General features: G+C 43.4%; 1 protein-coding gene across 8 annotated transcripts; it reads left to right on the top strand.

The window, feature by feature from the left end:
• The first annotated feature begins 705 nt into the window (after positions 1-705).
• On the top strand, positions 706-26,312 carry arhgap44a (Rho GTPase activating protein 44a). 8 transcript variants are annotated; one of them, XM_058653754.1, is made up of 23 exons: positions 707-1,063; positions 10,331-10,370; positions 11,068-11,187; positions 11,590-11,666; positions 11,832-11,943; positions 12,097-12,173; positions 12,281-12,395; positions 12,554-12,622; positions 12,792-12,873; positions 13,109-13,236; positions 14,243-14,354; positions 14,785-14,866; positions 15,011-15,091; positions 15,526-15,639; positions 15,722-15,813; positions 16,647-16,830; positions 17,615-17,635; positions 18,714-18,902; positions 20,031-20,537; positions 22,528-22,679; positions 22,778-23,179; positions 23,793-23,844; positions 24,918-25,007. In XM_058653754.1, exons 1-22 carry the CDS (start codon positions 1,011-1,013, stop codon positions 23,798-23,800), a joined length of 2,817 nt encoding a protein of 938 aa, XP_058509737.1. In that variant the 5' UTR covers positions 707-1,010; the 3' UTR covers positions 23,801-23,844; positions 24,918-25,007. The 8 variants fall into 8 exon arrangements, 7 of the variants coding, with proteins under 7 accessions (XP_058509737.1, XP_058509735.1, XP_058509734.1 ...); XR_009242512.1 differs by having other exon boundaries at positions 706-1,063; positions 22,778-23,844; XM_058653752.1 differs by lacking the exon at positions 23,793-23,844 and having other exon boundaries at positions 17,618-17,635; positions 24,918-26,312.
• Positions 26,313-27,217: the final 905 nt, after the last annotated feature.

Here is a 27,217-nt window from a genome sequence, read left to right as displayed (position 1 = left end):
TAAATGCTTAAATGTTAAATGTAAACTTTACATGTGACACTCTGCCTCCTTCAGGACCATTTTAAAGCCTATAAGGGATTTAATAAACACACGACACAGCTACTGATAAAGACAGGTCATTTGAATTCCTTTCAGATGAGGCTGAACATGCAACTTTGGGGCCCCCTGCTGGCTTGGGGGGCCCTGTGCATCCACATTTGGTCAGTGCTTCTGTGTAAATGTGTAAAAACACAAACTAGTTTGTTCAACTTTCATTCAGATGCAAAACTCAACCTCTCACTATAATTATTGATACTGATTTTAAAACTTCGAACACACCCTAGCATGTAATGTCCATTCGCCGCAGGTATACTCATCACTTTAGCTGAACGTTTGTTATTCTGGCAAGATAATTACACAATAAATAATAATCAATAATAATAATAAATCTGTACCTTTTAGTGTTTGAGCAACGTTTTATTGCTACAGCCAAACATATAAAATAAACACTAACATACTCATACACACACTTATATACTTATACTTATACTTATATATATATGTATATATATATATATATATATATATACGACATTGAATATTGTCCAAGAGTGTCTGATCACGACCATCAATCCTCTGGGAAGAAAAAAACACTGAATTCTTTATTGAAGGCCAGCCTTGGTCGACTACATTTCCCAGATTGCATTGCTGCGCAGCCGCGAGGGTGCTCGTCGCTGCTGTCGCTCCCTGCCTGTGAGTGGGAGCCCGCGGTGAATGTGTCTAGCATCCTTGCGCAGGCAATGGGGCGACTGTAGATGAACAAAAAAAAAAGGAAAAGAAATCCATTTAAAAAAAATACTCAAACTCATTGAAATCGCAGTGTAAGTTTTTGGCGTTGGCTGCTTGCGATGAGGGAAGGAAAACATGCCAGTCTGGATTCGGTTTTGCGCCGCTGTGCAGCACGGACCGTTATATTGAGAGAAATAATGCGGAATATTCCCCCCTGTAGGTGTTAACGCAGAAAATACAAGATGAAGAAGCAATTCAATCGGATGCGACAGCTCGCCAACCAAACGGTGGGAAGGTAAGCGAACCCTCTTCCGTGCACGATCCCTCGCCGGGGCAAAAGGGAAGAGAAACCCCTTGTTTGGCCCCAATTGGATATCATTAATATGCATGCATTGGTTATTTATATTATATGTTATTACAGTAAATGCACGAGTAGAAAAGAAAAGGGTCAGTGAAGTCGGATACATTCAGAGGAATATAAAGTAGGCTAATCAAAAACGCCTTTAGTGCTTCTATGCGTAATATTTGGAAGAAGCTACCGCATAGGCAGCGTGTAGGCGCATTGCTCCATTATAACCTGCCCACGGAAATACATTGTATACAGACAATCACTCTCCATCTCTCGCGCCACACATACGCACACGCACACCTCTTCTTTTAAGGCACCGCCAGTGCACAGTGGGAAAGAAATCCCACAGTGGAGTGTGATGACCAAAATGTGCCTCTTGCCACTGAACCTGCCGTAGGTGAGCGTGATGCAGGCGGATGCGGTGTGCGCTGAGACGTGAAGAAAAATGGGGAGAAAAGGCGCAATGTTTTCATTACGCAGTAATATCAGCTGTGAGGAGGAGGGAAGCACCTCCATAGGCGTGGGTTATCTCCACTGCGTGGTCCTGAAGGTCGTATTCCGCATCTGGCATCTACTTTTTCTTTGAATAATTGTCTTCTTATCAAGTAACATACACGCATCATCACTAACATAACAATAAACTGAATAAGAAGATGTTTTTCTGTCGCGTGCTTGGCTGGTACTGCAACTGCCTTTTCAAAATAGATGTTTTGAGGCTCTTTTCTCAGGGTTTATCACTCTTCCCTCCACCTAGTTCACTCACTCACCTCCTGAGCCTGAGTAGGCAGTGCTGTGCCAGAGGATGTTCTCTGCCCAGCAGCTGGGGGATAAGGGTCCAGGAGTCCTGCATGGGTATATATTATTGTGTGAGTGGCGTGCACCCAGAAGGGGTGATTGTGTCATCACTGTCACGTAGCCCCTTGGTTTTCTTCCAGCTCCACTCTTTTTATGATAATTTCCTTGTGAGTCAGAGGAGTGTGTGTGTGTGTGTGTGTGGGTGTGATTCTGTTCTGAAATGTGTGTGTGGGCAAACAGGTTGTGGGTCTTCTTGTGAGCAAAGAGGGTCATATTTTGTTTCTTGTTTAGATACAGTCTTACATGTTATGACTGTTGTGTTCTTCCCACATTCTGCTGTTTTGTGCTGCTGTCTGTATTAGAGCGGCCGCCTGCTGAGGTGGTCCACCGGCACCACTGAGCCATAATGAGCAACACTATTCTCCCAGTACAGTGTTGCCCCTGACTAATGGCTCCTACTGCTCACACGCACACGTTTTGAGTTCTGGATCAATTGCAAAAAAAAGTATCTGGTTTGACCCTGTAGTGACCTTGAGCAGGACCAAACAGTGGCTGTGTAAAGTTGATTTTGATAGATTACATCTTTGACCAGATATAGCTGAATTAAATGATGAGCGTAAGCGCTCACAGAGCAATGATGCCCAGCCTCCCAGTGTCAGTGCACTGGATCTGTATCACCACCTTAATTTAATAATTTCTCCCATGTAGGCCATAACCTACATTCCCAGAAAACTTGTATCCATTTCTGTCCCTTTACTTTGGAGTTATGTTGCTCACAGACAGTCAAATGCAGCCACAACGTTGCAGAGGTGATAAAGGAAGATGACATGAAGCTTATGGATAAGAACTTTATTAGTATTAAAGCTTACACTTCTTGGTCTTTTTTTTTTAATCTTAAGGAGTCTGTTGTTTGCTGTGTATAATAGACTGTAATCCTCTAATCCATTGTTAGATTTAAGGAGTCAAATAGGAGTCAGTATGTGTCCAGTAAACACTTAACCATTAAAGGTTCTGATGTCTTATGACAGCATGTCCTAACCCTCAGATTTACTATTCTGCTGACTCCAGCTTTGGTCGTGTAGGGAGTGGATTACCGTTACTCTTACCGTTGGTTTGTGCGTTTGACCTTCCTGGACCTCTGTGGAGCTGTTAGCAGTGCTGACCAACCCCTGGTACAACATATTTATACCAACACAACAAACCCTGTGGAAGTAGGTAGAAATTACCTCGGCAATAACACAGTGTGTGTATTAGCAAGAGTGGGTCTTCATTTAGAAACCAAAGAGTCTCTCTGCACTGGCAGTATTTAGTATGTGTCTTATATGTGATGGAGACTGAAGGTCTTCTTTCAGTGGGGGGCTGGTGACCAGGTGTGCTGTGTCAGCATCTCTGTGGCTCTCCGAGGCTGCAGCTTCTGCTGCTGCTGCTGCTGCTGCTGCCGCCTGGGTGAGATCCGTGTCATGTGATCGCCGGCTCGACCAATCGCCTCAGTGGAGCGAGACACTTCATGCTGGAAGATGTGCGGCCATGCATACTCTATAGCGTTAAAATGTGTTGTGGTACAGGAGAGGAGACAACAGTGTATCACAGCCGTAGGAGGTGACAGAAATGGGTGACAGTGGCTGAGGCCTCAGTGTTTTTCAAACACAGTGAACCCCACTTTAATTTGCATTTTGTCTAAAAGCGGCATTGTGAATGTCAGTGCCCTCATACTCACTGAACAAGCCAGAGACATATACATTTTTTTGTCAGCCAGCTCCCACCCTCCATTTCTTTTGACCCACTTTTCTATTCCAGGCTCACTACCCTATCTAGGTCTAAGGTGGCCTGGTAAAAGAGTCCACGCTTGTCTATGTTATGCACTACAGCGAGTGACGGTCATGTGACACATTTTCATTTTAACACATTTTCATTTTAACACTTACTAATAAGGAACCAATGTTTCTCACCCTAACCTCCTTACAACCTCGGCGTCGCCAACCTGTAAGTGTATGATCATAGCATTCTGTCTCCTCATGCCTTTAGGATAGGCTTTAACTCATCACCCACCTCACAATGCAGTTATTATAAAATGGCAGCCATTTGTGAGCCGGCAGTTAAGTGGTGCTTTGTCTTTTCCACGTCGTCTCTTTCTCTTCCCAGGTTTCTCTTTCTCCACCTTCTCACAGTGAAATATGGAACAGTGCACGTGTTAGTGATGAGCTTGTGAGCATGCCTTACACAGACTTTTAGAGAATTTTGGTATCATTATCCTTCTTTTACATGTATTTTATTAGACATATGTATGGTATGATGGAGCAGGAAGTCAATTAAAGCCTTTCAGCATAATGTAAATCAAGTGAACTGAGGGAGAAGTAGACTTCAGCACCTCATCTCGGCTCGGTTTTCAGCCTTAGGGTAATCTGGACTGTGCCTGTTGCCCAATCACATGTTAGTTTAGAGAGGAGAGTGCTTCTATTGGCTGCAAGTACTCATCACTTTGGCTGAATTGTTGTTATTCTGGAAAATGGAACAGCCATGGCCAAGTGGAAAGAGAACTTGGCTTGTCCCCACCAGGTCAAATGGCTGGTGTACCCCTGAGCATGGTACCCAACCTGCCCTCTGCTCCTAATTCTAGGAAGGTTCCTAGTAGAGGATGGGTTAAATGTAGATAAATAATTTCCCAAGGGATTAATAAAGTAAAATAGAAAAAAAGAAAGATAATAGTTCAATAAACACAGTGAAGATGGTTCAGAGATGGACAGATCGCCTGAGCTCATCTTGTGGGAAGAGGTCAGGGGAGAAAGTGATAATCCCAAAATATAACCGACCTGGGGATGAGACTCATTACACAACTATACTTCTTACAATCCTGCTTACTAAAGCTTTATGTGAGAGGTTTGATTCGAGACCAACGAAGGGGCCAGGAAAGAAGAGATCATGTATGAGATCATATCATATCGTCATATGAAGCTTGTAAAAAAGAGTCTTGCTCGCATAAAAAGAAAAACAACTGTCCTTGGCCGCTTTTACATCCTGCAGAGCATTAGCACATGTGCACCTCTTGGTAACAGTGTGTGCTGGACCCAAAGAACATATGGTCGCTGACAGTTAACACGAGATGTAGGAGGCAACCCTGTTGCATGCCAGTGTAGCATCTCCTGTCTCCTCCTCCATCCTCCTCCTCCTCCTCCTCCTCCTCCTACACTTTATTGTCCTGATTTCCTTGCTTGGCAGATGAAGCTAAAACCGAAACAGAGCCCAGAACACTGATCTTCTCGTTGTGTAGTTTCTGGCTGGAAAAGTACACTCACAACAGATAACACAATGGCAAGAGCTGCTAGTCATCAACAATCAGACACAGGCCTACTTGTGCTCTGGATGTGTGCAGCTTTACTCAAGCTGTTGCGGTTTTTGCATCATGCCTTTCAGTATCAAAGGTCCGTGTTGATAACCCCGCCGTAACCCCATCAGTGCCTCGCAGAGACAGCAGGGTATAGCGTTCGTCAAAACGAGTCTTTGTCATTCTGGCCATCAAAAGACAGATGATGTAATATGAGACAGAAGCGCCATTTCTCTCTTTCCGTGTCGCTGATTCCCCTCGAAAGTCTAACCTCTCAAAGAGCCTGTATACTGGTGGTCCACTAAAACTTCACACATGCAGTGTGTAAACTCAACACTTCAGGGCTTTCCTTTGATTCTGTTTTTAGCTCTGATTGGCTGATACATAGTATCAGTGGGTTCAGTCTCGGCGACGATGTGTCATGGGTTTTCCGCGTCAACTCAGTGTGTTGCACATAGTCTCAACTCCAAACAGGAAGTGACCCCGGGGCCTGACTGAAATACAGCACATAGAAGATGCTGCAACAGATAAAAAGATGTGGCCTTAAGAGCTTTTAATATAAAACGTAAAGCTTTTGTAGCAGCTGACATGTAATATTTCATATTGACTCATATTGATTGATGTTTCCACTTGAAGAAATATAAATTGTGTCCTGTGGCCATATCTTCACTGTTATGATGACTAGTATAAAATGTATTGCTGTACGAACATTTAAAAAGCAGTTTCACCTGTCACAGTGCTCTGCACGCTGCTTCTAAAGGTACTCAGGGAATTTTGTGGAGTACAGCCCAAGGTCTCGCTACAGTATGCACAATTATCTGCTGCAGAATTTTGAGTAATAAACAAATTAAAAAAAAAAAAGAAAGAAGAAGAATGAAGGAAGGTAGGGGTGAGTAAACGTGGCCTTGTTGTTAGAAATAACTACATTCTCGTCAGGAGGCAGGTCACTCCCTATCAGCATGCCCACTTCCTCCCATTCAGGAATGCCAATAAGCTCAAAACAGGAAGCACTGATTCCACTAATAACAATTTCTTGTTTTGTTTACAACTAGAGTTTTTTCATATTGGAATTATAGGAAATTAGTTTTGCCTGAAAACCCTAACTTGGTCTAAGCTGTTAGATCACATTCATTTGACTTTGACAACCCACTAGATAAAAAATCAAAAATGGTACAGAGAGAGAAAAAAGGACTGCATTAATACTAAATGATGGTTTAAGAACGCGTTTTGGCCTGAATGTAAATAGAACACTGTACCGTCCTAATAATCATTCCTGGCTGACGGCTCTTCACTTGACATTTCATGCCGTTAGGGTGCAGTGTGTTTGTGTTTCTCGGACAGTAAAATGTAAAATGTACAGTTAAGTCTCAGCGCAGAATGTCTCTTATCGAGATTATGCACGATAAATAAAGTTATTAGAGAGATGCTGCTTGTGTTTCTTGCTGAATGCTACAGGCTCTGTCTTTCTCTCTTACAGTATTCACTCCCTTTCGGAACATGTGATGTGCATGTTTTGTGTGGAGTGTGTGTGTGTGTGTACACTCCTCCCACAGTTATTCTTGCATACTTAACAGAACTGTGACCTAGTTTGCTGGACAAGTACGATAAGTGTGTTTTTCTGTTTTAGCGTATCCCATCAGCCCTCTGTCTTTTCATTTGGGAGGAAACAGAGTTCCCCTGCTTTCGCTGCAAAGCTCTGTGGAATAAAAGGACAAGCATCAAAATCAGTCGAGAAATATTCCAAAAAAAGCGTCTTTAACGCGGACACTACTGTGTTTTCTGTGTGTGTGCATACAGTATGTACTGTATGGGTGTGTGGTTGACTCTGGATCTCATGCCAGTGCTCTAGGCTGTGCAGAGCCCTTCTGAGGCCCAGGGCCACCATTCTGCTCCACTACCCTCCGCTAGCAGTGCAGGACATAGCATGTAGCTCAGCTCCTCCAGGCCTCAGTGTAAGTGCTTTTGAAATCCAGACTGTGAGCAAACCAGAGCATGGCCACTCAAACAGATCTCAGATAGACCTGTAGACGTGAAGTTTTGCAGCACACAGTTGGCTAACTAACCAAGGCAGTGTGTTCGAGACTTCGGATGTTATTTTCTTCATATTTTAATTTTGTCGACATGGATTATTCATGCTTTTATAAGCCGTGCACAGTGCTACAGGGGGGAACATCCAGCTGTCCAACATTAACATATCTTGAGAGACATTATTTGAATGGAATGTGCAGCTGAACTGGTCAGCTGGGCATTTGGTGCACATTTGATTTACAGTCACTTAGGATGTCTAGGATCTCTTGGAAAATGTGCTCAGTGAATGTACATTTCTCTTTGGCCCACGGCAAATACACAAACGCAGATTAAGATTAAGGCTCTTATTTCCACACATCATCATTTTTACATGTTTGCATTGTGTACATTTGCATCTGTGAAGCAGGATTTTGAAATGATTTCGTGTTTGAAAGCTCTTGATGCATTTTTTATGCGCCTGTATGCATTGAGTCATCGGCAGCTCCAGGTAAAGGAGTGCCTGTGAAGTGACAGATGGTTGGCATCAATCTGGCAAAGTCCTCTTCCTCCTCCATGAACACACCACCCACACGGCTGCCAAATCTCCCCCTCGTGTTTTCTCTCCTTTCCAGGAGTCTCTTTGCGTTACATTTGCTCTGATCGCTCTCTGCTCACCTCCAGAATTTCCTTCAGGTTGTTTTTTTTTGTTTAAATCACATCCTATAAGACAAAGCTACTCCAGTAACTGCGGTTTTCCAGCGTGTGTCAGTGTCCTCACTGTCTGATGATGTGGAATATTGTTTTACTCAGAGGAAATACCACTGTCTGAAACAAGCAAGCACAAGGAACGAGACCGTTTTCTGCCTTTGAAGATAGGCTTTGGTCTGTTTGATTTGCAGGCTGATAATTTTAGACGTTATCCACTGTGTTATTAAATTATTAGTTGGCTTTTTTGAGATTTTTTTCAATCTGGGACCCTTTTCCCAAAATAATTGCAATTCCAGACTCCCTTAACGCTTGTTCCATGTGGATCAAAAGCCAATACATACTTTTACGGGTTCTCTTGAATGGATACCCCGGCCTAGCCAGTCTGAGGCCAGAGAAGCAACGATGAGCTCACAGCTGCATTGCAGACCTCCGGGCTACACACTCATACATGTGAAAATCTTGCCTGTGAGGTCTTTTTATAGAACATGGAGTGTTAGAATTTTTTTGGAGTCTGTTGGAGTGTTGCAGCAAACCTGCGCCAAACTTCCGGGCCCTGCCTGTGTTATTTTTGTCCCACTTTGTTATTTAGTCAACAGCCTTCTGCAGTCATACTTTACCCTTAAAAATCATGCCAGATTGACTCAATCTTACCTCACTATTATACTCTCTCTCTGCATGTGTCTCTGAGGGATGTGCTGCACAACACACACACACTCTTTCTGCAGTTATGAGGACATTCATAGACATAATGTGTTTCCTAGCTTCTTACCCAAACCTACATGCCTCACCCTGAAACCAAGTCTTAACCTCCTTTTGGACCTTCTAAAATGTCCTCACATAATCAAAATGTCCTCATACCAATGGTTTTGAACTGAAATCTGTCCTCACAGCCTAATAAAGACATTTACACACACACACACACAGACATACATTTCCTGTATTTTCCTCATTGCTCAGTGGGCAGAGCATTTTTTCAGGAGGCTGGCTCTGATTAGATCCATTGGTACATGTTTTGACCCAGTTCCCATGGCTCCATGCTCACGATTAAAGCTGCAGCTCTCTGCTGTTGACAACAATGTATGGAATATGTTCACACAACTGCATGTTGATGCTGAACAGACTATACTTCATATACTCTGGATTATCTTAACATGGTGGCACCGGACAACGCACCGGACAACGCGCTATCCTATTGTTGAGGAGACTTGAAAAGAGCGTTTGCACATGAAAATACCATTTTAGTTAATGTGCTGCTGATGTATTTGTGTCCAGTGGGTGAATAATGGAGCACAAACAAAGGTCCTTCCTGTTCACATTGTCAATGAAGAGATTATGTTCAGATGCTGTTTTTAAATAAATGATACCAAAAAAAAAGCTATTATTTTGTGATTGGGTTGGCACAGTTGGGGCACAATAGCAGGAAGAGTTTGTGCAGACAGGAAGAGGAAGTGATGAAAGCATATGCACGGCACTGGGTGGTCGCCGGGGGTCCGCAGGTCAGAGTCCTCTGTCAGACAGCCATTTTTCTAAGCAGGAAGTCCATGCTCTGATTAGAGTCTCCTGATAGGTCCTGGATTGTTCTTTTACGTACGTCTACTGTAATGTATGCTGAAAGGATTTCTGAAAACAACCCAAACTCTCAATTATACACGATATTCTTACAACGTAGCTTGTGGCTCAATCGCTGCTCCGCATGAGTGGCTTTATCTGTTGCGTCGGCAGTGCAGCTCTGCCCTTTTCCTGCAGACTGCAGAAGCACACAGTCTGCTGGATTCACAGTGGGATGTGATGCTCCTCTGTGGGGAACGGCATATTTAAATCTGTGGCCTTTGCTCGGCGTTGCCCTCCTTGTTTCACTCATGCCTGGGTTAGATAACTCCAGCGGGTTTACAGCAAACGAGTGCCCATGTATTGTCCAAGATCCCAAGCAAGACAACCACATGCTCCACACAGAGACGGAAGCATGGATGTGGTCCACCTACTTATGATGTTCCACTGCAAAACAGCTGTGTCCTTATTTTACAACTGAGAGACATTTTGGCAGAGACACAACAAGAGACTGTCCTTCCTTGAGTCACACTGGGAAATACAAACCAACAGCTTATTATAAACTAATAAATAGTGTTTTATTATGTGAGATGTAATTACTTTGCGTGTTCTACACCTACTACTGTTGTCACCGATGTCATTAAACAACAAAATGAGAAAATAATCTTAATGGACATGAGAATAACAGAACACATTTTCATTTTATATTCAGACTATATCAATACTTCAGTATTTGACCATTTTACCCAAAGTTGCAGTTTAAATATTTCTGTCTTCTCCTTTTCTGTATTCTTCAACAGTTTCTCACTGTCTTTTTTTTTTTTTTTTTACAGGGCAGAAAAAACAGAGGTGTTGAGTGAGGATCTTCTACAGGTGAGATTTTCTTTAAAAATAAACTCTGTGTGTTGTATGTGTGTGGATGTGGAAGAAGGGGGGAAACCCGCTCTGGACCAGGTGCTTTATTAAATGATGGTCTGTTAACACTGTGTTGTTTTTCATGCTGTGTGATAATGATGTGATGATGGTAATGGCTGTGTTACACCATGAATTTGGGGCTTGCAATTTATTTCTGGTTACATCTGTGTGTGTGTGTGTGCAGTCGATGGTTTGAAAAGCATTCAGAGGTACTCGGGTACTAAAATACTGCAGAGAGGCATAAGCAAAAAAAACTAATCGAACAGCTTTGGAATTAGTAAAACCTTCATGTCTTCCTATCCCATCGATCATCTCACAGACTCTAATTGCAGTATTTACTGCAATTAGAGTCTGGGCTGGAACCATTAATTTTGTCTGCCTATTTTTGTTGAGTCAAGTAAATGTCACACATATGATGATATATTTCCACCATAAGTCACTCCAACCCTAAACTTAGGGTAGTGTCTTATGAATGCTAACTTTGGGGGACCAACATACATATCCAAATACAACATACACTTTGTTCTGACACGTATTGATTAGCGTTGAAACAAATGCTAACATGTGCTTCCCAACCTCAGTTTCCCTTGAGTCGAGGAATATCTTCATTCTTCATTCTTCATATATGTGTGTGTGTGTGTGTGTGTTCCTCCAGGTGGAGAAGCGTCTGGATCTGGTCAAGCAGGTGACACACAGCACTCACAAGAAGCTCACTGCCTGCCTGCAGGGTCAGCAGGGGACTGATGTGGAGAAGAGGTCTGTCAAGTCGCCTTCTGTAAGTATATGCAGTAAACGTTGCATAGCAAATGTAATAATGATTGGGCATTCTGCTGAAAAGGGTAGGCATTTTAACCCTTCTGTCATCGCCGACAGGATTTGGCATGTGTACTTCTCATTACCATATGGTAAAAACTATGGACTGGCGACCTGTTCAGGGTGTGACCCCGCCTTTCGCCCTATGTTAGCTGAGATAAATTGGTAGAAGATGAATAGATGGATAACAGAAAGCAGAAAAATAGAGCTTTGCGCCCATACACTTCCACGGAACTACTGTCCAATCACAGACAAGAGTCACCAGTGCGCCATGACTAACCTAAAACAAACTGGGACGGTGTGATGTGCTGCAATGTTTTTTTTTCTACACAAACTCTATTAATATGATCTTTTTCTCTGATAGAAAAAACTACCACTCACGATCCTGGCACAATGTTTGGTAGAGGGGGCTACAGTGTTGGGAGACGACTCTCTCTTGGGGTAAGTCGCAGTACAGGTAACGCGCCAGCGCTCACACATTCCCAGCACTTACTATACACGTGCACACAGTTGACTTCTGAATACTTATGATTCCTCATTACCCTTGTCTGCGTTTTAATTGTGTTTGGTGGCGTCTGTGACTGTGTTTGGCTGTCACCCAAACAGGAAGATGCTGAAGCTGTGCGGGGAGACAGAGGAGAAGTTGGCTCAGGAGCTCATCCAGTTTGAGTTCCAGATAGAGAGAGATGTGGTGGAGCCGCTGTATGTGCTTGCTGAGGTGCGCTTACCTAATGCACCAATTAAACACCTTCCTGATTCCAGAGCCACACTCACTTTTTGTTAATTTCCTCTGTTATTAACAGAAAATGACACTGGCTGCACTTAACTGCTCGGAGCTGACCGCTGTCCTCCACTTTATTGTCTTCTGTAGGTGGACATTCCCAACATCCAGAAACAGAGGAAGCACCTAGCTAAACTTGTCTTGGACATGGACTCTGCACGGACAAGGTGACGAACGCGCTCCTGTTGACGCTCCATGCATCTTTTAATTAAAGATAAAAGCTCAAAATAAAGGCGTTTGTGCAGTAACCGTGACATTTCTTTGGTCCACGTAGATATCAGCAGTCGTCCAAGTCATCCAGTCACCCAAGCACTCTGCAGCCTGGCGCCAAGTCCGAGTCCCTCAGAGAGGAGATGGAAGAGGCGGCCAATCGGATGGAGATTTGTAGGGTGAGTCACCAATCAGAGGGACTTCAGTATACTTTTCCCTCCTCCACTTCTTTTGTTCGCCATTTGATTTGTAATCCCTCCCTGCATGGATCAGACTCATGTCAGACGTCGGTGAAGTCATTTTGTAAAGGTTGCCTTTGGTCTGCTTTCTGTTTCAGGATCAGTTGTCTGCAGATATGTACAATTTTGTGGCCAAAGAAATCGACTATGCAAATTATTTCCAGACAGTAAGTATATTATATCGTCATTATAATGTGTAGGAAAGTAAGAAAACACATCAAATACTTCATTTCTGTGCTGTATCTAACATCTTATTTTGCTTGCATTATATTGGATTGTATGATACACACTTGGTCATGGATTGTTTGTTATAATATCTGCTTTCTCCCTCTGCAGCTGATAGAAACACAGGCAGAATATCACAGGAAGTCATTAGAGATTCTTCACAGTGTCCTGCCCCAGATTAAAGCTCACCAAGGTGAGTCATGCTGTGTGTTCGTGTGTGTGTATCTGCTCCACTTCTTGCGCTTCAAGCAATAAAAACGGCGAGAAGAAAAGGGATTAAAACCCTGACTTGTCACAGAACAATCCCATCAGCCTATAATTACTCGCTTTCATATTTCAGATGTGGGTGATTTACACGCTCTGAACCGAACTCAGGGCTTGGTTTGTTTGCGCGTATGAGAGACTTGAGCTGCTGCTTTGTGTTGCAGAGGCGTGGGTCGAGAAGCCATCATTTGGCAAGTCTTTGGAGGAACACCTGAACATTAGTGGCAGAGAGATCGCCTTTCCCATCGAAGCCTGTGTCACCATGCTGCTGGAGTGTGGCATGCAAGAGGAGGTAGGGGACAACACACACACACCCTGAAATAGACACTTTCATCCATCATCCATCCATCCATCCATCCATCCGTCTACTGCTTTATCCTCCACATGAGGGTTGTTTGTCACTGGAGCCAATCCCAGCTGACACAGGTTAAACACCCTGGACAGGTCACCAGCACGGAGAGATTCTCTCACATTCACACCTACACACTTGGACTGTTGGACCCAGAGAATACCCCCCCCCCACACACACACACACACACACACGGGGAGAACGTGCAAACTCCATGCAGAAAAACAAACATCACACATATGCATACATGCAGGCGTACACACATTTAAATTGAAATGAATGCATGTCAACGTATTTTGTGTGTCAAGGTCCCACAATTAAGCCTTGCCCTTGCCATGATAATACTGTGTCAGCAACAAATCAAAAGAGAGGGTGATATTTCATCTTCTTTTTTTTTCTTTTTTCTTCTTAATTTATCCTTTATTTAGCCAGGAAGGTCCCTTCTTCCAGGGAGTCCTGGTCTTGACTAGCAAGAACAACACAAATAGTACAAATAGTTATGGAGACAAGACAATTTCAGATAGAAAACTCACAACAGACTATAAAAGTTAAAAGAAGGTAATTAAAGGAGAGTAAAACAGAAGTGCAGAAGTATATATATGTGTATATATATATATATATATATATATATTATATTGAGGAGAGAGAGAGAGGACGGACTGCAGCAAAATACAGCACAGTCTGTGCGATTGTAATGAAAAGTATAAATGCTGTGGTATTGAGGACATTAATCATCTTGATAATGGTCTGTTGTGACTGAATACACAAATAAAATCTGCTGGTGTGCTTTAAAAAAAGAAAAGGTGGACCATCATTTATTGCAACATTGCGTTTATGTTATGTAGTTAATGCACTTGAAACCTGCAGACATAAGTAAAGCGTTGATGCACATGTCATGTTGGAGCTGCTAATTACACATGCTAATGTGGTTCCTGTGTGTGGGCTGCAGGGCCTCTTCAGAGTGGCTCCATCAGCCTCCAAGCTGAAGAAGCTGAAAGCCTCCCTGGATTGTGGAGTTCTGGATGTGCAAGAGTACTCCTCTGACCCACACGCCATCGCAGGTGAACTACACCCACACGCAGGCTTTGTTCAAAGCCCATTTCCATAACAACAACCCCTATTTTGTCACTTGAAGTCAGAAAAAAAAACTACATATGTAAAAGGAAATGTTTTTTACTCAACAACTGTTGTGGGTTCTGTGAAGTAAAAAAAAGTGTGTTTTTTTTGTATTCATTTTGGACCTAATTCTGCAGGCGAGCACTGATTAAACTCTTTTTCACCTCAGACCTCATGCTGTTTTCCTGACGGCTCTCTGCTCTGGTACTGCTGTTCAGTTCACACATTAGCATGAAATCTGTGTTGAGCGATCTTAATCTGACAGCTGCACTGGCTGCACAGGGCCTGCTGTAGGGCTGTGGCAATCCACGGCCTGGTCTCACACACACACACACACACTCACAAACAAAACTGTCCCTATTTTTTCATCCACAGGGGCTTTGAAATCATACCTCCGCGAGCTCCCCGAGCCCCTGATGACCACTGAACTTTATGATGAATGGATTCAGGCCTCCAAGTGAGATGCTGTTTTTCTATTCTAAGTATTTTCTTGAATTATACCACTGGTCAGCGAGAGAAAGAATTGTCCAAAAGTCTTCATACAGAGGCACATTTATTAGAAAGTGGGGCAATGTTTTGTTTTCTCTTTTTCTCTCTGCAGCATTCAAGATATAGACAAGAGACTCCAGGCATTAATGGCGGCGTGTGAGAAACTCCCCACAGACAACCTGAACAACTTCCGGTCAGTTGAATCCTCTGTTGAATTTTCTGTCTCATCCTTTGTAAAAAAAAAAAATATCAAGCAACAATTTACAACCGCATCAGTTCAAACTGCACCACCTACAGGTCAGAAAAGAGAACATCCGCAGCAGGTATGAAACGCAGATTCACATCAGGAGCAATAGGCAAAAAATATAATATATATATATAGATCTTGTTTCTACAGTGATAATGCTTTTCCCATTTTCAAGTAATTAACAGTTGTTGTGGTATCCATTATGTGCAGATGGCAAATTGAATTAGACGCTGGCATATCTGGTGTGAACTGCTACTGCAGTTTATTTTCCTGCGCACAAATTACGACAAATGACCAGCTCTGCTAGGCCAGCAGGACGAGTGTATGTAAAGGGTAAAAAAAACATTTTAAGGTGCAATCATTTCATTGAAATCCCACAGATATCTAGTCAAATTCTTAGCCAAGCTGAGTGACTATCAAGACGCAAACAAGATGACTCCCGGCAACATGGCGATCGTGCTCGGCCCTAACCTGCTCTGGACGCACACTGAATCGTACGTATTCTTTCTAACAATTTATTTGTCAAGTTATAGAAAAACTTAGTGAACGACCTCATTTCTTTCTCTTTCATGTCAGGAACATGACAGAGATGATGACCACCGTGTCCCTGCAGATTGTTGGAATCATCGAGCCCATCATCCAGCATGCGGACTGGTTCTTCCCTGGAGGTGGGCGTCACATACTATAATATGTGTGTAATATTGAGCACCATATAAACGTCCAACAATTGAAGATGAAAGACTTTTCATGATTTCAGTCTGATTGGTATTTTGAGTTTTAAATATCATTTACTTTTTTATCACCGTTGTCAGAGCCATGAATCATGAGATGTTAAATTAAGGGAATCACCTGTTTATCTGGTATAGTGAGAGAGAGAGTGGAGGTGATCTGGGACACCGTATTTTTTGTTGACTGCTATTTTTTAATTATATATAGAGGTTATGCACGATATTATGACTTAGTCTTTTTTTTTTTTCGTTAATAAAAGGTTACATTTATTTTGAAGTGTCTGTAAATGATTGTTGTTTAGCGCGTCGGCCCAAACCTTGCTGCAACCGTAGTATTACTTTAATTTAAGGGAGAAGAAGTCGTGTGTTTATTGCGATTATTGCATCCTTTTTGCTCTGCCCTACACGAATAATGACAATTCCTTGTAATACCATAACTAGAATACACCGTACATATACACAGTGAGACAGCAAAATGCAGTGTACACAGTAATAAAGTGCTCATGAGTGCGGAGGATGTGATTGAAGCACCACACAATACAAATGAATGAGAGTGTCAGCTCGTGTGTGTCTTTGAACAATGTGTCCTGTCATTCACTATAATTAATAATATGGCATAATTGTATTGCTCTATTTGTAGCAATTCCCTACTATAAGGAAGGAAAACATGCAACGAAACTGAATTAAATTAAATTGAATTGAACTGAATACTAATTCATTCACACACACAGTGCTGTGACTGCATGCTGATGCCATGTTTGCTCTTCCTCCAGAGATCGAGTTCAACTTGACGGGCAGCTACGGCAGCCCGATCCACACCAACCACAACTCCAACTACAGTTCCATGCCCTCGCCGGACATGGACCAATCCGACCGCAAGCAGCCGCACGACCAGAGCCGACGCCCACTGAGTGTCGCCACCGACAACATGATGCTGGAATTTTACAAGAAGGATGGGTATGGTGCCAAAGCGTGTCCTTCTGCTGCCCACCGCTCTCTCTCTCTCACACGTTCTCTGTCTTTCTCTCTCTCTCTCTCGCTCCACCCACGCCTCCTCTCACGCATCTGATATGGAGTTCTTAAAATTTAGATAAAACATCCATTACCATGGCGGCGTAATTTACACGTCCTGTGCTCCAAAGGTTTTTGCTTCTGTGAATCAGAAAAACCTCTGTTGGCCTCAGAGGTGGGGAACTTCTTGTAAACGTCAGCAGATACGACCGTGATAAGGGTTCATCAAGGGAGGAGAAAGATGATTCTTAGTCCATATATTGAGTGGCATCGTCGCTATGGCAACAGGTCTCTGTCAGAGGGCTGCTGGTTACCTCTTTTTTTTTTTCTTTTTTTTTCCTCAAGAAATATTTCTTCCAGTGTTATCTTACCATCCTCCCACACTAAGCTCCGCCCTTGCTGTCTGGCTAGCACATTGCCTGGCCTGAGTCATTCATCCATCCAGCCGGTGGAAAATCACAAGTAGAATTAGAACCAAGGCCCCCCCCCCCATTTTAATTAAGAAACAAAGACCATAATAGTATACCATGGGTATCTCAGCTGCCAACAGTGTGGAATGATAGAAAATACCTGTTATCTGTTTGGAGTAACAAGCAGCTCAGTAGCATCTGCTCAAACCAAATAGGTTTAATTAAAAAAAGTGATGATGTTTAAGTGTGGTGTTGTGAGCCATCTCATGCATTTCTTCTGACCTCATATCCTTTTTTGCTTCTCTTCTTTCCTACTAAAGCAGCATTAGGAAGATTCAAAGGTACCGTATCTTTTTCCCCACTTCTTTCCTTGCTTCCCCAGCTCACCTCATATCATTATGAGAAATGCACTGATTTATCATCTGCATCGTATGAACCCATATTCACCTTTGGCCTATTGGTAAATAACATGCAGACACCAATGTTTATCAGTGCTGTGTGTACTAGAACAAACTTGGGTAAAGAGTTAAAAAAGAGTTCAGTTATTTTTGTGACCGATAGTATTAACGGTTATTTTATGTCTATATATTAACTGTAGTGCTTCACTGAACAACTCCACATTACTCTCTCTGTGTTTCTCACTATATCAGTATAGTATCAGTATATCAGTTTAGATATTGTTCCCCAGCTGCACACAGGAAGTGATGTGGTTCATGTCAAGCTATGTCAGCTCGTAAAGCGAGATGACTGCAAACAGGTCGGAGTATTTGACCGATTTGTACTGCCTGGAAAAACCCAGTCGTTGAGCAGGTTGACGGGGTAAATGCCTCTCGTCCCGGACCCCGCCCCTGCCCTGCTGCTGTTTGCACACAAATGCTCTCTCAGTCAGACAGAGGCAGTTTTTCAGATGAAGGGTGCAGCATACAAACACTGTCACACACCGTTTTGTGTGAACCAAAAAAACAAAATCACACACGTTTACTCACTGCAGACCTTTCTGCTTTGAATTTGCATGTTTTCTCCGTGTATTGTTTTCTGCGGTTTCCTCCCACTGTCCAAAAACATGCAGATTTGAGGATTAGGCAAATAGGACACTCTAAATTGACCATAGTGTGAGAGTGAATGGTTGTTGGTCTCTATTTGGCCCTGTCATGGACTGGCGACCTGTCCAGGGTGTCAGCTGGGATTGGCACCAGCGTCCCCCGCGACCCTCATGTGGAGAATAAAGTGGTAGGAGATGAATGAGTGAGAGTAGAGTTGTGTGTGCACTCATCATCGCTCGTCATGAGCCAGACCACCAAAGTCTGACTTTCTATTTCTTCCTCATCGTTAAAATCCATCCTTTACTTTTTGAGCCATGTGTAAATCACGAGCTGTTATTAACATCATGTATGACTCTGTCTCCTTATTTGCCCGCAGTATGGGTGTCCGCGTCATGGACACCTCCTGGGTGTCTCGAAAGGGTTCGTCCACCCTGGCGCGCAAGACCTCCTCCACCCCTCCAGGCATGCAAGGCCCCAGTTCTCCCGCAGACACACTCATCCCAGAACAGCCCGGAGAGCTCGTCACCTCCCCTTCTGCGACACCACCACCCGCAGAAAGGTTTTGGTGAGTTCACCGTGGAGAAAACTGTACCCTTCCTTCCTTCCTCACGCATCCTTTTTCATTTTTTTTTTTACTGTCATCGCCATCGTCGCCACCATCAGCTTCTCAGCTCTGTGATTGAGATCTTTGGCTGTGCTAATCATACTCTCATTCATTTGCCACACATATTTATTTTGGTACACGTTTCTGTCGACACCTTCACGTTTCATTCTGTTTGTTTTATTGTTTCATTTTTTATTATTCATTTTTACCACTCTCTCTACATTTATCGTCTTTGTTAGGGAGGTCTCACTGTGGGTTACATTTTCGGCAGGATAATTCTTTGACCCTGACTCTGCAATGTTTTAGTGGAGATACGATGTGGACGTGTTGTTTCTGTACATTGGACTAAGCTGCAAGCATGCCAATATTTCCAGTATCCCATTGTTGTGGCTTGGCTTTCTCTGCTTTTCTCTGATTTGCTTTTCTGTTGACACTGATTTCATCTTCTTTTTTTTTCCTTTTTTTTTGTTTGGTATTTATGATTATCACAGTTAAACACACGGATACTCACCTCATGGTAGCCGGCTGTGCCCGTGTGGCGGCGGGGAGATAATCTATCTTTTAGTCTGACTTGGTGTCCACTCTTCTACTGTGGCTGTGGTTTTGTGTCTGTTTCACTCACCCTGGACGGACTGCAGGACCTGCAAATGCAAACAAGCCTTACAGGATTAGTGCAGACGGGGGTTTTCCATATGCAGCAGTTGAGACCTTGATAATATTGTAAGCTGCAGACCAAGCACAGCTCCATGCAGTGTGCAGACACAAGGTGATCACAGAGGGAGTTGGAGACACTTAATTATTTTTCCTTTGGCAATAAACTTTCATTTTTCTTTGCTCTTTCTTTGTGCTTGTCTTTGTATTTGCACTAAGCTGACTATGTGCTAAGCTCAGTGCCCACCACCCGCCCTAAAATGCAATCCTTTAATTTCTCTTCTTTCTTTTTTTTCCTTTTTTTTGGGCTACGGACCACTTAACACACTAACACCCTAATCATCAAAACAGCTTATCCTATATATCACTTTGATGCGTCTCCCTGTTCAATCACTAGAGCTGTTTCTTTTGTGCTGTCTATTCTCTTAATATCTACAGCTCAGACAACGTGTCGCCCAATCGGCCGGACACCTCTCATACCCATCCACCCCCGGGGGAGGACCGGCCACCCCCCCCTTACCCCACTTCTTCATGCCACACTTTGCCCCACCTCTTCTATCCCAAACCCCCACCCTGCGCTCGCCCTGTGGCACCGGGTCCAGAGTCCCAGCCCCCCGCCTCACCCCCACCCCCAATGCGCTGGTCTGGCTTTACTCCCCCTGCCCCGCCCCCTTCCTCTTCCTCCTCCTCGTCCTCCTCGTCACTTGACATCAATTCGAACCCCAAACCCAGCTGTCTGCACTTCCCCAAGCACAGTCCGCCTGGTGACTTGTCGCATGCCCCCCCACCAGACCTTAACGCCTCTCCACTCTACATCAAAACCCCCTTGGTACTAACCCGCCACGACCAGTCCCTCGGCAACCCCCCTAGCCTCCCTTCGTCTGCACCCCCGCCGTGGGCTGCCTGTCCATGTGCCAGAGAGAGAGGACCCCCCAGGCTGACTAGGTAAATACAACACACCCATGGCCACCAGTGGATACATCACAGAGTGGCAGCTGTGTCTCTCCTCTCCTCCAGCTCGCTGGCTCATAATTTTCTTTTTGCTTTTTTTGTCCTCCCCCTTCAAATTACACATCTCAGATGCTGTAACATTCAGGTTGTCCAGGGATGCCTCTCTTGGGGTTGCCTAGCAACTGAGGATGTTACCGGCTTATAAAGCGCTCGGTTTGATGCTGGTATTGAGTAGATGATAAATACATGAACATTGCTACATACTGCTATTAAATAGCATATGAATGTATTTATTCTACAGTCTGCAGTTATTTTTTTGTTTTTTTTTTACTAACCAACTGAAGAAACCTCACCTTTTTTGGGGGGGGGGATCAACTATTTTAAAGGATTTGAATGTAGCGCCTTTTTTTTGCAGTTAAATAAGAGATATTGTTTAGAGAGATATTGGCAGGTTCCACGCATCTTTGCTGTGACAACCACACAGGACAGCGTGAATCATTACAGCAAATCTTTGTCAACACTCAGGACAAGCTCATTGCATATTGTTCCTTCTGGTTATTTGCGAGCGCCATGATTTCCTCATTCTTTATTCGGAGGCACGCAGCTCAAACTGACTGCAGGAGATCGCAGTTAATTAGACGTTGCGTAATCTTAAATGTAACAAATACACTGAAGTATGGATTCTTGTCGTGGGCGACACTTCAGGGGCTGAGTTGCGTTATTTGCTTTTCCGCTGCAGACGTTAATTAAGGATATCCATACGGCGCGTGGAGAGACTACAGAATGTCAGCATACAATGTTTGTGATTTTAAATAAAAAGAAAATATCTGATCTCAAATCCCATCAATTCCCATCAATGTGATTTTATATTATAATCGTAGCATCTCTGAAGTGAAGACAAAGACAGTTAATGCCGTTAATTCAGAGCGTTAAACTGAATCATAGTTTGTATTAAATAATAGTTTAGAATGATATTGTTTTCAGAGGATGAATTAGGTTCCTGATGAAGCACTGGTTGTCTACATAAAGTAGGTTTAGATGTATATATTGTCACATGCTGTCTCTCTGCTCTATTTTAAAGCTAAGTCTGCTGAAGGAAGTTGATTTAAGAGCTTCTGTTCAAAAAGCATTAGTTGATCCCACTTCTTTTGTGAACATTTACACCCGTTTGCTAATGCTGGAACACATTCTCAAGCGTTTTTGTTATCAGTTCAGATCCTATCTGAGCTCTGGTTTCCGATCCCAAGGCTTCTGAGAAGAGGATACTTGTTTTCATGTACATATCTCAAACTACAGAGCAGCTGTCATCTTTTCTAATTGACTGAAAACACACGTGGATGATTTCATTCTAATGTTTATTCTATAATACCTGTGTGATACCTTTGAATCATAATGGTGGTGCAATGTTAATCAGTTTGTCTGGCAGCATCTGTAAATAAATGAATGAAAGTTAGAAAAGCTACACTGATGTTCTCTGTCCCTGGGTATTTGGTGGCATTTTCATTATCAAGTAAGATAACGTGCTCAGGATTCTCTGTGCAGGAACATTTACAACTTCAGGGGACTTTCGACTTTTGCGCTTGCATACATTTTTTTTTATTTTTTTTTTTAGAGTCAAAATGGTGGCACACTCAGTGATGATACTGGTGAAGATGATGTTGATGGTGGTGATGGTGGTGGTAGCACTGAGGTTATGTTCATGAACAGTGGTTCTCAAAATGGGGGTCTGGGACTCCTGGGTATCCGTGGCACACTGCCAGGAAGTTTGTGAGCAGTTTCCTAATTCATCCACAAAATTATGTGACACATTTTCATTTTCTAATCTGAAATACAATCTTTTTTTTTCCCCCCCTCTAAGGAGTCTTTGGCTGAGCAATATAATTGAGAACCTCTGGGCATGAGGACAGTTCAGAATGTGAATGTGCTCTCAAGATAAACTGTGTCTGATTTTACTGGCGCACTAATGTCTGTCTGTCTTTTTCAGTTCATTGAAGAGTAAAGAGCTTTCCCCTGTAATTGGACACAAAGCCATCCAGGTGGCAGGTCCAACTGTCCCCCCCAGCTGCAGCAGCAGTCCTCAGAGCAGCAGCCAGTCCCCCCACTCCACAGAGCACAGTCCACACACCCTGCGCAAAGGTCAGCAGCCCTCTCAGCCAGAGCTTGTGTGGACTCACTTGCGTTCACGTTTACATTTTGAACATGAGACGCTAATATAATGTGTGTTGTGTTTCCAGGTTCCAAGAAGTTGGCCCCTGTGCCTCCCAAGGTCCCGTATTGCCAGTCTGGTGGGATGTCCGACCAGTCCACAGGTCAGCCGTCACCGGTCAGCCTGTCTCCCACACCTCCTAGCACTCCCTCCCCTTATGGACTGGCCTGCCCTCCAGGGCAAGTGCCCCCACCCTCCCCTGGGCAGACCCCATTTGGGGCGCCCCACTCCCTCTCGTCCCCTCCCTCCCTGAGCGGAACACTCACCAAGTCTCGACCAACCCCTAAGCCCAGGCAGAGACCTAGTCTGCCCCCTCCTCAGCCACCCACAGCCCCTCCTGGGTTTACTGGCCCGGCCATGGCCCCAGTCCCCCAGCCCCTGGAGCAGGGCCTCCTGGATGGACTGTCTCCTGGGGAGAGCATGTCTACAGGTAAACATCAGCCCTTGATAACAACACCCCCGCCGCCGCCGCCACCACAGGTGGAGCTGCAGCGTCCCTCTCTTAGACTTGCTGTGGCTCTATCCAATGGAGACGGTGGACGAGTGTAGGACTCTGTAGGACTTGTCACTGTAGATATGACAGATATAAAAAAGTTGCCTTTTAGACACAGATGCCTGACAATGCTACAGTGTAAATATTAGCATTTTTGTGCAACTGCAGTGAGCAGAACCCCCTGACCGATGGTATTCATTGCTTGTGTTATGTGATGATGTTTCTGGGTAATGTGTGGAAACATCAGAGAAGCATAGCTTGTCCTGCTTGTATGGACGTTGCCATTAGATTCATCATGTGCTCTCTGTTTATCTGTGTTACCCAGACCCTCACTCAGCAGAGGTAGGTCAGAGGCTTGCACAGTTCACACTAGCCGAGTCTCTGTTATTGCGTAGCAGGCGTGGAAACCTAGCCACACGAACCCCACAGTATATCCACCGGATGATGTTCTGATGATGAGGTGTGCTGTCAATATCTATACCAATCATTCTGTCACTTTTGTTATATTTATCATTTTCTTGTTCCCCTGCTACTATTGTGTACCTTGCAGCTGTGTGAGGCCAGTGATTCAGTGTGGGCTAAGTGTGAGGGGGACTTTTAGGGTAAGCCAGACCGCCCCCACCCCATGCACTCCATCTCACTGCCTGGCCTTGTGCTGTGGCTGCCTCTGGGGTCTCCTGCAGCCTGTCTTAAACATACTCAAGTACTTGCAGCTTGCAATGACAACGTTTAAGTTATTCCCTGTTAGCAGGTTGTTATTAGTCACTCCGTGCATGGTACTGTGGTACAACCAGTGCATGGCCTAAGGACTTCCCAGAGTGCACCACACTGCACTCACATTGCAGACGCCGTCGCTTCCAAAGGTCCATCTTGAAGTCCCTCTCCTTTCGTCCCCCACATTCCTAGCCTTTTACCAACAGACATCCCCTTCTAACGCTCCTGCCACCAGTATTGGGGGGAGGGGGGCACAGGTAACCCCACCTCCTTGGGCAGGTTCATCGCTTCTTATAACTTCTGCTCCTTCTTACTACACTGCCACGCTCCATCTCATTCCTACACAGGAGTAGTCATCAGTCTCTGCTTGGTCCTGCTGCTTTCAGTAAACGCAGCAGCACAGTAGAAATATGTCTATATTTAAAAAGGAAATGTCCAGTCCTCATGAGAGCTCCATTGTTACTTCAAGCCCACTTGGTGTCTCGGTCCCATTTCCCTCTCCCCCCGCCACAGAGTTCCACACACATCTTGTTGCCTCTGTGTTGGTTTACCTGGCCGTTGTTGTACAGTAATGTGTCCGTGTGCAGTAATCTTTGACCTGTTTTTGTATTTTTATCTGACAAAATATCTGTCGCTGTCTCAAAAGACACAAAAAGCTGTGACATAGTCGCCAACGTTGGGGTGTGACTAACAACACATTGAAAACATCCCTGTGTAGAATGTGAAACACATGTAATCTACTGATTTATTTTTTTTCAATCAGCGCTGATGTCATATGCCACTTACCATGAGTTCAGACTCAAAACGATTAATATTATTTCTGCTCTCTTCCGTTTTTGCACCTCATTATCATCGCCATATGCCCTCTTTCCCTCCTCCTCCTCCTCCTCTTCTTGCTCACCATCACCATTTCCACTCTTCTGCTCATCACACTCACCTGTCCTGCCATGCTCACCATTAGATATCTTCAATTATGAAATCCCCTCCATCAATGTCAATCTGGACAGCCTCATCGATGAGTTCAGCGGTGCCCCCTACAGGAGGTCTCTGGCAGTGACAGACTCTCCAGAGGGAGACACTGTGCCTGACGAGGAGCCCCAGAGCACCACTCTATGACCATAAGACATCACAGCTTACCAGCACCGCTATGGCTGTACATACTTTTAACTGTCGCCGCCAAGGCCTGATGGAAACACCAATTGGCCTCACCAATGCCCACCTGAAACCAGAGCTCAAACCCTCCCTTACATCTGCTACTGGCTGCAAAGAAACTCATCTCTCACAGCTGCTCGCTAGTACATAATTGTGACTACACACAAATAAAAAAAACAAACACCAAAATGCCATAGTGGACGAACAGTTGCCTTTCGGTGGAAAGACTGGATTATAGATGAGTATTATATTTAAAAGGATTTTTTTTTTTTTAAGTTCATTATTTTGCTTTGTATTTGTTGTTTGATGCAGTGGTCTGAATTTTCTGTACTTTTCCTGCATTTTTTTTTCTTTCTTTTTTATTTATTTTTTTGCCTTCTTAGAACATGCAATCAAATTGCAATATGATATTCATGAGTTGTATAACTTTTTAGTTAGGGAAACTCAGAGCCTGACGTGGTTAGGAACAATGCCCATCCTCAGGGTGAAAACAGAGAGACAGAGTATAAGAGAGTAATCTGGTTACATTGCTCACAGGGTATTCAAGCTTTGCTGCACATTAGGAACATGCTGAGCCCGACAGCTTTGGCATGACAGGCGAAACATTCGATGCCGTTTGATTTATTTATTTATTTTTTCGAATGACCCTCTTTCCCTCGACAACAACCGCATCTCTTTTTTCAAACTGGTAAAAATTCACTTTAACTCACTTTATACCAGCACAGTATGAGAAGAATGTTACTGTAATTTCAAGTTTCAGAGCTTGCATTCTGTCAGTTAAGGAACAAAAAAAACAAAAACAAAGCACCAATATGTGTTTGCATGACAAGTCAATATGATCCAACTGCTTCGGATCGAGGGCCTTTTAAAGTGGCAGTGTTTTATTTTGTGCGAGTGTATTTGGTTGTTGTCGCTGTCGCTGTTGTTGTTGTCCGTGGCGAGTGGATTGGGATTGCCCCGCGTGCCGTTACAGTGTGATATAATGGACGGATGACTACACTGCCTTTAGGTTCACATGGTTCTCCCTCTTAACCTTGTTTCAAGTGCTTCAGGTTCAGTGACCCTGTAAATACACGCTGTACATACGTTCATGTATATAAACCTGAGAGGAAAAATATATGTAAAATGCATATATCTATATGTATCTATATAGATATATATAATGATAATATATGTGCTGATATTTATCTGGTGTAGAAAGTGTAATGATTAAAAAAATGTGATGTTATTTTTTTGTCGCCCGCACACAATGAACCAGTTCTATTGTAGATTTGTAATCCTTCACTTTGACACCAGGTAACTATGACGCTGCAGCATAAGTGCAGAATTTTGTTTCTGCTAGGAATCTATCGTCTCTCCAATTCTGTCTCCTGAGCTTTGACGTGCTAGAGTGCTGATGAAATTCACACCTTCTGTTAGTTTTTAAATCGGTTATTCAATCAATTTTTCTTTTTGTAAATAGCGATTGCGTGGTATATTTAATGAATTCACAATAAGGCAAAGTGAAGTCTTAGTGTTGTTAGACATAATTGTGGGACTGACGATAACCAACTGCGTTTCAGAAAAGCTGCTGGTTGTCAAATTTGGCACAACTGCTGTATCGTTAAATTTGGGTACTTCTCTCGGTGTCCTCACTGCTGATAAATGATGAATTAGTGACATTTCAAATTCATCTGATAAAAGTTGCTGCAGTGTCACTTTTTTTTCAATTTCTTACAGAATGTCTTAGGGCAATATTTTTTGTCGATTTAAGTGCAATTACAGCGTTTACTGATCAACCTCAGTCCAAAAAGTGGTCAAAAGTCACCTTCCCCCAGACCTTCAGAAAAAGCCATTTGTTTTATTGCAAAGCAGTTCCTTTGTGTATTTTACCTGTGAGTTGTGTCATTACAAAAAATAATTCTAGATTAACTTCTCTTAAAAAAAAAAAGTAATCCATGGTATGCCTCAGTGTGTGTTCTCAATGGACTATGTTTATGAAGACTTTGGTGATGTTGATACTTGCGTTGATTGCTGTGGTGCTTATATGAAATCAGTTGCAAGTGCCCTCACACTGGTTGTTATTTTGGAACTATAGACATAATTAATGTGTACCAGAGGTTTTATTGT

Source organism: Solea solea, chromosome 16, assembly GCF_958295425.1.
Source record: "Solea solea chromosome 16, fSolSol10.1, whole genome shotgun sequence".
Classification (NCBI taxonomy): domain Eukaryota; kingdom Metazoa; phylum Chordata; class Actinopteri; order Pleuronectiformes; family Soleidae; genus Solea; species Solea solea.
Note: the sequence above shows the minus strand (reverse complement) of the source record. Positions and strands in the feature narration are given on the sequence as shown.

Excerpts from the sequence above, each read along its gene's own strand:
- arhgap44a (XM_058653751.1), top strand. The coding sequence starts at position 1,011 with ATGAAGAAGCAATTCAATCGGATGCGACAGCTCGCCAACCAAACGGTG. Across the intron at positions 18,903-20,030 it reads CCACCCGCAGAAAGGTTTTG|CTCAGACAACGTGTCGCCCA; the intron begins GTGAGTTCACCG and ends TAATATCTACAG. Across the intron at positions 22,680-22,777 it reads TCCACACACCCTGCGCAAAG|GTTCCAAGAAGTTGGCCCCT; the intron begins GTCAGCAGCCCT and ends TTGTGTTTCCAG.